Raw genomic sequence first — 10,896 nt, 5'->3', positions numbered from 1 at the left:
TATTGTTTACTGAAGCGTACTCTTAGATTAAATACTTACCTGCTGTATTCTACTGCCCGTACTTTTTAACTACACACTGCTGATTTATGCCTTTTATTATTCTACTTCTTACTGCTCTTAGATGCAATGTATTGAGCCTGTTTTTATTTTATGTTACTGTATTTTATTATCACTATCATTCTCAGTTTCTATTTCCCTTTTCAATTGACTGTTTTTATTGTTTTAAATTGTGTCTTGTTGCTTTTAATGTCTCTGTAAAGCACTTTGAATTACCTTGTGTTGAATTGTGTTATACAAATAAACTTGCCTTGCCTTGCCTTATGTTGTTAAATTTGAATTGGTTTAGAAATGCAGGTGGTGACATCACCTTTTTTTCAACATAGCCACACCCACCTCAAACCAGCAAGAAGAGCACATTAAAAAAAAAAAAAGTCAAGTCTTGTTCGAGATTGTATATGTCATTTGTTTATGTTCCAAAATTAAAATGAACATTGTTTTTTAGATTCTTGCCGAAATGATCAATTTGAGACAATTGTTTTCAACTATATCTCCATGCAGTGCTGAGGAAATGCTGATAAAATAATCTAGTTTTAAACCCAGTGGGAGGTTTATTACACATTTCAGTACAAACCATTTCCTTATTCCTGTTCACCACCAACCAAACACACAATAGTTCTATTTCTCCCGTGTTTAAAAACCACCCACCTACATTAAATGATCTGTGCTTCGGTATGAACACACTGTACTGCCTGATTTGTTCTCCCTGTCTGAAAATTCCAGATCATGTGTTGTGCTGCAGTGAAGAATGTGCCCCAACTGGTCAAGCTACATGCAAAGCATACCTACTATGGGTTGAACACACATGCAGACACAAGCTCTACCGATTACACACACACACACACACACACACACGGAAGACCCAAAAATCAATCAGAGTGCCTCTCCTTTTCTTTTGAGTCAAGCTGAACCAAATTAGACACACTCTACAAAATCCAAAAAGCTTTCGAATAAACGGAGCAGGCATCGCTGACATTGCAGTGTTCCTGCGATTCACAGCTCTGTACTTTCACAGTGATTTCCCACCTCATTGTGTCAGAAGTCTGAAGGATGTAAAACGCTATTTGCCAAGAAACTGCAATACCGAATAAAGCAAGAAATATGAGCATATAAAACCTGAATCGCACGGACACACTGTTATACTTTGTCAGTCTATGAACGTGACTAATGCTTCAGTGATCTGTGAGGTTGTGCCAACAAGGACGCGACATGCTGACTTCTATCGATTGGATTCTAGTGTCATCAAAAAATCTCCAAGCAACCACAGCCGGTGACATTATGTATACTTCACTGTACGTGCAAATAAATGATAACATTAAAAAAATACTGTCTTTAAAAACACCAAGCAAGCGTCTCCTCCTTCACTGTCAAACTTATCTTGAAAAGAATTATAAACAGACTCTGGGAACACAAACGCACACAAAAATGAAATACTCATATGGATAAGCACCTTGCAAAATCTAAGTTTTACTGTCTAGCCCAGGGGTGTCAAGATGGGCCAGAACCGGCCTGCCAAAGAGTCTTATCTGGCCCACTAGATGAGTAGACTAAGGGCGCTAGGTTTCAGGGGCGAGTTAAACAATATGTTGCCTACTTCAGAGGTGAGAAGTAGACTCACTGGATGTGGAAAAACTGAGACATACAGTTGAAACTGTACAGTTTTTCTTAAGGCTGTTCATCTGTTTCGGAAAAGGATGAACGTCTACAGAAAGTACTTGTAATTCTTTACGCAAAAAAGGAAAAATACTGAAGCTGATGGTACGTACAGTATAGGTTATTGTGCGATGGTTTTAATGGTCCGGCCTATTTGAGATGAAATTGGGCTGTACGTGGCCCATGAACTAAAATGAGTTTGACAACCCTGGTCTAACCTGTTACCTCCTCTGTAAGAGCTTATCAATCTATAGATACTGTCCATATTCTTCTTCTATTATGACCAAATTACCAAAACTTTGCTAAAAGCACCAACCTATTTTAACAGTATATCTACTTCAATAGACATTGCTCCTGGATCTCTGCTCTGATTCCCCCGAATGACCAAAAAATAACCCCTTTACTGTCTCACTTATCCCTAATGGCACCTCGCCATGCAGGCAGTTTAGCGGGTTTTGCTCGGGTAATAAGATACGAGTCTCTAAGATTCCTGCTTCCATCTCAATATAATGGAGGCAGATGTTTATGGTGCTCAAGGCATATTAAATATACATTTAAAAAGTTGATAAGCTAAATCTTGTCTTGTGTCACCATTACTCTGGCTGATGCAGTTTTTATTTTAGATTCTTTCCACTGGAGAAAGAGTCCCCAGGGCTTCTATTAGTATTTGGGTGGCGGCATAAATCTCTGGGAGGGTCATGTCAAAATAAAAAAGAGATACATGAGGATGTGTTGTTTTGTCATTTGGGTGAACAAACCCTTTAACCAGGCAGGCTCAACTATGCCTCTAAATAATGTGTGCGAGCTGTCCTCTGTGTTTATTGTATCTCTTTTTCATCTGTTTAACTGTTCTCCTCCCTCCTCTCCTTCTCTCCCTCACTCTGTTCGTTCTTCTCAGTGTGCTGATGTCAGCATTCCCATCCCCATGTTAAAGGCCCTCTTTTTCTCACGCTGTGGGCTTCGCTGCCCTTCTAGCCTCAAGACCAGATTGTTCCTGAAACGGGAACAAACAGCCCTTCTCTCACTGTCTGTCCCTGTCTTTCTTTCTCCCTCTATCCTTCCCTTACTCAGTAGAAAGCAGAACGGGTGGGTCGGCACTGGAATGCATCACTTCACCCCTGCCCAGTCCACCCAGCCGGAGGTTACTGAGGCCTGACCACCAACCACTGGGCTAATTGTTGAGATCCTGAGGCTAGCACACAGACTCATGAGGGACAGAGCTTGCTCACTTTGTCATGCTGTATATAATTATTCTACTGCCGGTCGGACGCTCAGATGTCCATCCTGACTGTAAGTTATACTAACCCAGAAAAGTTGGCTGCGCTGAAAATACAGGCTGCATAACAGTTTACGAAGGGATCGAGATGATTATGTGTGAGATTTAAAAGAAAGAAAACAAAGGTATCTGAGCACAGCTTGGAAGTGAGATGTTAAAATAACAGTTGACACTCTGTAGACACACACACACACACACACACACACACACACAGGAAGCATGCGGTTTAAATGCTGCAGGAAGGGATGTTTGTACATTCGACTTATCAGCACAAACTAACAGTCTCCCAGTCGAGCTTTGACTGATGAGGACGTTCACCTTCCACACTCAGGAATTCTAGTTATGGCCAACACATCCATGACTAGCTCTGCTCTGGGGCTGTGGCATAGCCATATGTGTGTATACATGTGTGTGCAAAGTAAAGGTTTGAGTTGTGCTGGACACAAGAATTTTAACATAATACTTACAATACTTTCAATTTTCATGAAATCCACCCCATTTTTGAAACTATTCATGGCCTGCATTTTTCTGCAATAGCCATTCAATGTTACGTCCAGAAACTTTCTGTCTTTATAGTAGTTGTCTTTGGTCTCTGTGTCTTTGGCTTCAAATTAAAAGCATTCCCTTTGGACTGTGAAGCAGTCACAGAAAACTATTCAGGATCATTTAAACAAACAAGGCCATTGTCATTTTTGGCATGAAAGAAGTGGATGGAAGAAGACAGAGAAGCCACAGACACAAGGGGTGGGAACCATCAGAGGATCCACGATACGATATCATCACGATACTTACGTCAACATACAATATTACTCTGATTTTAAATGTGCTGCAATATGCTGAGTACTGCCATAAAATACACTGCGATTTATTGCCTTTTTTCAACTGTAAATTATGTCCCCAAAGGAAATCTTTGTCAACGTCTGTATAATCTAATAAGATAAAGTTTTCAGTCAGTTCATCTCACTTCAGCCATGTTTGCAGCAGCAAAATGTATCTAGTGGGCTGAAAAAGCAATTGATGATGTTATTCTAGAAGGCTATCCACAGCTCAATTTGTATTTGTAAAATTAATAATTTATATAATAATGAAAAATACGATAAGAAAAGTAGATTGCCGATACAATCGTCACACAAAAATATCGTGATGCTATACTGTATTGATATTTTTCCCCTACCCCTATAAGACACTTCCACCTCTCAGCAACATAACCAACTTTATTGTGCCCTGACAACTTGCTTGTGCACGGCATCAGATCAGACGATGGTTGCAGCTATTATTGACTGACTTCTTCTTTATTAATACAATGTGAGTTTGTTTGGCTGCACTGTAACCAGATACAACAGTGTTCATCGCCTGTTGTATTTCTGACAAAGTTGCAGCTTAATAAGTGTTTGCTGTGGTAGTAAACCACACTTGCTGTTAACATGGTTACCACAGGTGTTGCCCAATCAACCAGGATTGAAATCTTATAGATTTCAAATTTTACAATATACATAACGATTACTATTGTTCTTTTAAAGAGGCAACAGATAGCATCTTTTCCTAAATATATCATTATGAAAATAATGTGGGTTGCACAGGGTAGTGTTCACAGTAAAATCAGACTATCAGCGTTTACATAGGTTACTTAGTGGCTTTGCAATCTCTGCAATAAGCTTCTGCCACTGGTGCCAAAATTTTGGCGAAAGAATCTGCTTGACGGCAGGAAACGCGTCATGTATTGCGAAACTGGTCGGTCAGGCAATCAGCGACTGGAGCCGGTCCTTATGAGGAGCTGGGCATGAGATAGTTGAGTCATGAGCACAATGGCAGACGGACAAAGTTTGGAGACAAGTGTAAAACGGCCTAGCAAAAGAAAACAAGCTCCTGTCTGTCTGAGGAGGCAAAGAAGAGCAAAAAGGAGAGTGATAAAAGAAGAGGAAAAACAAGAGTAAACCTCAGTCAGGTGTTCAAGAGATGGAGGGAGCTCTGTGACCAAAGAGGCTTCAAAACCATGTCCAGCTAGCTTTCTTTCTAATGGATCAGTAAGTAACACGGCTAAATGTTAGCTAGACCAGAGAGGACTGTACTGTACTGGCTGCTAGTTAATTCCTAGCTGGCCGGCATCGCAAATCGCCGCAACCTGGGACCGGGTAGTGAGTGTTGGTCGGCTGACATCCTCGTTTCCATTCTATGACAGCCCTCGGGCAGTGATACCCCCCCCCATGGTCAATTTGATCGTTGCGACAGTGCGAGCAACACCGCTGATGCTAGGTGGCGCCATGCTAAAAAAACCGAATCCTATCTGTTGTCTCTTTAACTGAGGAGGGGAGAGCAACTGGAGAAGAAACCAACCATTAAATCTAAACTCTTTTCTTACATTGATAATAATATCACAAGTCGAGGGGTAAAAAAAACGTAACATGACTATCTTTAGTCTTATCTTGTAATTCCTCAGATATTCAAGGTCGTGCCCCAGCATGAGGTCACTATTATTTTTCTTGGCCAGATAGAGTGGGAGATTACAGAGGGAGTTTAACACTTGACCCAGTGGGAGAGGGAAAATAACTCGGCAGCAGAAAACGCTGAACTGAAATTGATCTTCATTCTTGCAGTAACATCGGGGTGAGGATTGGGTCATTTCTGATGCATTATGTCACCCAGGGGGGTGGGGGCGGGTGGGTTGTCTGTCATCCTCATTTAGGCAATCTACTTTTCTTATCTTTATTTTTCACGAGAGCTTTCATATGTAGGAGAAATATACTCTGGATGAGATACTGTTGCAATAGAATAACAAGGCAGTCACAGGCTGAAATGAAACATCCCACGAGCCTGCCAACCTACATGGTGAAAAGGTCTGTTTTTCCACTTCCCCGCTGATTGCTCAGTTTTGCATGAAACTGCAAAGAAACTTGATGGACGGACACAGAAACTCCTCAATATAGTGGAAAGAGTACATCTTGTGAGAAAGGATGATAGATTTTGATACACTTTGGTACATTATGCACCAGTGTAATACAACAGCAGCCTTGACCACAGTGTTTCCACACAGCAGCATACTATCTGTTTTAGCACAATTCCTTCTGAACTCAGCTTATCAATGTTTTTTTTTCTTTGCCTAGTTTAAGTGCCACAATGAGCAAAATGTGTGAAGGTGAGCAGTAAAGGCAAGATGAAAAAAAATAGAGAGAAGGGTTAAAAAGTTTGTGGTTTGCACTCAAAGCTGGTCATCCTAACCGGCTTCCTGTGTTACCTACCCACAGTTTGTTGTCATGGTAAAATGCATCGAGCAGCTTGACAATGTAGCGGTGATCACATTTAGCCAGGATGTCAATCTCAACCATGTAGTCCTCTAGCTCCTCCTCGCATTTCGTCTCGATCACTTTGGCTGCAGCCAGAACTCCCGTCTCCTTGCTCCTGGCCTGAAGAGACAGAGAAGCACAACATTACATTCAACATGCATGAGTAATGGCATTAGACCTGATGATGGATTCTTGCATTTTACGTCCTCTCTTAGGGCTAAAACTCTTTCTCAGCAAAAGTAAATAAATGAGTTTTTTTCAGTGTAAAGAATCCTATGAACTTAAGAGTTTCACTTCTCCAGAGAGAGTATTTTTTATCACTCGGACTTCCTCAGAAAATATTAATAGCGAGGGAGATACAGGGTGTAGCTGTGTGATATGAAGGGGGTGTGAAGAGAATGAATCACACTGTTTCTCAACATGTCTGCAAGCATTTTTTTTTTATTATTATTTCATAGACTTAAAATATGTATACAGTAAAATACGTATACAGTATGGGACAATATATGTCTTTATAATGGATAGCAATAAAAAAACAACAAAAAAAAACAACAACCACACAATAAGTTGATCGTGGTGAATTTCCATTATTTTTTCCATTAATCTGACAGCTAAGATAGAGAGGAAATATGTGAGAAAGAGGGGGGGTGACATGTAGGAAAGGGCCACGGACTGGAATCGACCCCAGGCTGCTGCAGAAACCTTGGCACACTCCACCAAGCGAGCTGGAGGTTGCCCCCCAGAAGCCCTTTTGACACAGATCATGCTACAGGCCCGCTACGAAGTCTCCTTGCATTTTTCACACAGAGTCTAACAACACTGACATAATGCTACTCCAGTGTGTGATTTTAGAGAACATGCCAGCATCCCGGATGCAAAAAAGGCGTGACATTTAACACAACAGCTTTGGCCTCTAGTGTGACATATAGTACACCCGTCTGCAGCACTTTTTAACCAATGACAATGGCGTAACATGGCAAAAACAATCATTTACCATCCCAGTTATATGGTGGATGATATTGCCCTCCGCTCAGAGGGTAAGGAGGACCCAGACCCCATTGTCTCCCCCATTTGCGGACATTTTCAGCCACTGTTCTTCTTTGAGTTAGCTTCTAACTGCTGCTAGCTGCTTTTTAAGTCTCTCCATATATCTCAAACGTTGTCAAAACGTCACAGCTGTCCTGTCCTGCCAGCTGTCCCTTTTACACAAATGTTCACATGGTGCTGTTACTACCTCCACTACCGGCTTTTGGGCAAAACCCGCTATTGCACCTTTTATAAAGAACAGCAATTCAGAATAACGGCCCAAAACTCCCGTCTAGAACGGTCAGTGTAAAAGGGGCCATAGAGACTGCTGGGAAATCAACAATAAAGGAGACTCAGGCTGCATGTGCATCAAGCTCAAAAAACAAATGATCAAGCATTGGCATATTTCGTATCGGAAGCTATGATGACATTTCAAATAGTTGAAAAGCCTGGCATTTTGAGATGATTTGATTCTCCCTTAAAAAGATCTGTATCCTATCTGTGATGCAGTAAGAATATTTGTCTCTTAAAAAACAATCTAAGATAAAGGTAAGTAAATTTTGATGATTATTGGGATAATGTTGTACATCTCAAAAACTTTGGCGAGGACAATGATGATGTGAAATTTTCATATTGTCCCATGTCCAAATAAAAATCCTAAAAATAAAATCCAAACATCCAGCTTCTTGCACGTGTCTAACACTCTGCCAGCTGGACTCTTCATCCTCAGTTGAAGCCAAAGGGAATCCAAAACCTCAAGAAACGTGGGACCGTTAAAATATTGACTAACATTTAGAGACAAAACAGGAAAGGGAACTCCACACCCTCCCTGAGCAACTGGGGGAAAAAAAGAGGAACCACAAAAGCCATGAAGTGGTGAGTGTGACTAAACTAAGACACACAGATAGACATTCAGTCCTTGTAATCCTGAGCGATAAAGCGAAGAGAATGTAAACATGAGCATATTATTCAGTGCCTTTCTGGAAAGCATCAAAACACCCAAACCATACGGTGACTCAGAGTGAGGCACAAGGCGCCAAACACATGATCTTCCTTGTGTGAGAGAGAATGTTGTGAATGCTGACTGATGGGATTTTGTGGGTGAACACGACATTAATGTGCGCATGCAAAAAGAACCACACGTTCAGTGGCGTAATCGCAAGAGCACGAGTGGCAACAAGCCATGACTGAAAATAGAGTCCAAAACAGAGGTGGTGATTCAGGCTGCATGATTGTTAGAAACCTCCAACGATGACAGATCACAGGAAGTGACTGAAGACAATTCCACATTTAAACCTCTATAGCAAAAGAAGCTGGAGATACCTGAAGGATAAGGAAGCAGATAGGAACTTAACTGAGTGAATGAAAGTTGGTGCATGAACAAGAAAATAAATCTGGACAGTGAAATGTCATGGTAAGACATGGAGGCCACGTGTACATATGCACATGCCCACCCAGTGACCTGTAGAAACACGTCAGACTAAACAGCCCAGTGGGGGTCTGATGCCTCCATGCTTCTACAGGGGCTGTGGGAAAACATCTGAATAAACAGATCCGGCTAACAGCAACACACACACACTCTTTAACTTATCCCGCCTCGCAGTGGCTATGTGTGTTTGTCAAACAGAGTTCCAGAGAAGCCGAACTGCCCCCTACGCCAGGGTAACCCACAGTGTGAGTCAACAGGACGTCTCCTCCTGCCATCAAGCCATCAGTCAGTCTGTTAACAAGCCACGACAGTAAACACAGAGGGACCAGACACTTTCACTTCTCTGCTAACATCTCAGCTCTCTGCTATCAGCTGCCCTCCTGCACATACACTGTCAGCCGCGACAAACTCTGTGCCTGGTCTCTGATTTCCAGTAGAAGTGGCTGCAGACCTGCTGGTGCTGTATATGCACCTATGTTTGTTGGTGTTCTGCGTTATACGTCAAAGAAAAAGCTCTTCATATGATTCAAATGCATCTTTCGGGGACATTTAATAAACAATAATGCCTTGTTTAAGTCATGCTCACAATGTAGACTACAACTTCTATTGCAACAGGACAAGGCTGCCATGTTATCAGTCCCCGTCTACTGTCTGCCCATCTCACCATGTCCTCCTCTTGTCTCTCATGCTGTGTCAGATCTACAGACTAACAGAACAATGGCTGACTGACTGTGTCTGAACAAGTAGTGGTATTGTAATGTTGTGTCTGGGGGTTTACATCACCATACATGCATTTTTCAGTGGAACACTGGTCTCACAGAAAAGATATGAGATATGAATGTCTGCCACGACATCACAACATGTCTGCACGTTTTCTGCACGTGTACAAGTGAATAGATGATATCAACTTTGTCATGTTCACAAATATGAACAGAGTCTTAACTTTTCAGTGGCCAACACCCTGCCCCAGCTTCACAAGGGCATTCACACACACACGCACGCACACACCTTTACATCTCAGTGGGGACAAAGTTCAGGAATGCACCCCCGGCCCTCAGATGGTTGGGAGAGTGGACAGAAAGGGCAGGCTGAGAGACCTGAGCTGCATGCATTTATGTTGTGCTTTTCTGCGTGGTGCGGGGGAATGCATTATGTCAAGGGCCCTCAAGTGTAGTATGCAAACACGCATGTTTGTTTATGTGTGCACCCTACCAAGTGTATACAGTGCACAGGGAGGAAATTGCACTGAAACGCCTCATTGTGTCTCACATGAGACCTCCTGACATCCTACGAGTTAGCGTGACATCAATGCACAAGTGTGTGTATATGTTTGTGAGTGCTTCAGTATGTACACACGAGTTAATTTTTTCAACACTTTCCGCCATGTTGTTATGGTTTGTTCGGAGTATGCTGACCTTACATCACATCCTGACATAGAATCTCTGCCGGTCATGTGCGTAATGTCTCGCAATATGTTGCATTCATGTCTAGACAACCTAAGGTTAGAAAGAACACTGGATACGCAAATGCAGAATGACAAGGAAGTTTAACAATACATGAGGAATAATGAGTTTAGTGCTTTTAACATACTAGGATGCAAAAGCAAAATGTGTGTCTGAGAACAGAGCTCTCTGAGGCATAAAAGGGTCTCAAATCTAACTTTAGGTCAGAGAGGCTCAGAGAGAAACTGAAACGTGCCGTCACACATTTAAAAAAGTAGACAACACTGTGTAAAGCTGCGAGTCAAGCATGTTAATAGGTTATACAAGTGTAATCTGGAGTTTAAAGGTACACTAGGCAGAATTTTCCTTAAAAACTGTGAAGTAATCACTGTCAGCCATCACTTATAACCCACCAGAAGTGTGTGGTGGTGTATTCATCTGCAAGGACCCTGCTCTCTGCCTGTATTTTCTTATTAGGGTCCGGGTAGCTAAGATGCCAGGACACTATTGTAATCCTAGGTATTCTTCTTCTTTCTTCTTCTTTCTTCTTCCAAGGAAATCATACTTCCCACGGGTGAAAACTCACCAAACTGTGCACAAAGGTCCAGTCTCATGCCAGATATCCTTAGCTGTAAACTCAAGCCAATAGTCCTGATGGTGGCGCTACAGCAAGCGTCTAAAGTTCAAAACTTTGAAAATTCATAACAAATCAACCATACGTGCTACAACTTC

General features: G+C 41.9%; 1 protein-coding gene across 1 annotated transcript in view; it reads right to left on the bottom strand.

Moving 5' to 3' along the window:
• The window catches only part of stk10 (serine/threonine kinase 10), a 58,882-nt gene that overhangs the window by 34,682 nt on the left and 13,304 nt on the right, over positions 1-10,896 (bottom strand). Inside the window, exon 2 of the mRNA XM_050040537.1 lies at positions 6,223-6,387. Within this exon, the coding sequence (XP_049896494.1) occupies positions 6,223-6,387 (165 nt within the window). The remainder of the gene's footprint in view (positions 1-6,222; positions 6,388-10,896) is intronic.

Source organism: Epinephelus moara, chromosome 3 (genome assembly GCF_006386435.1).
Source record: "Epinephelus moara isolate mb chromosome 3, YSFRI_EMoa_1.0, whole genome shotgun sequence".
Lineage (NCBI taxonomy): Eukaryota > Metazoa > Chordata > Actinopteri > Perciformes > Serranidae > Epinephelus > Epinephelus moara.
This window is presented reverse-complemented; position numbering and strand designations above follow the sequence as displayed.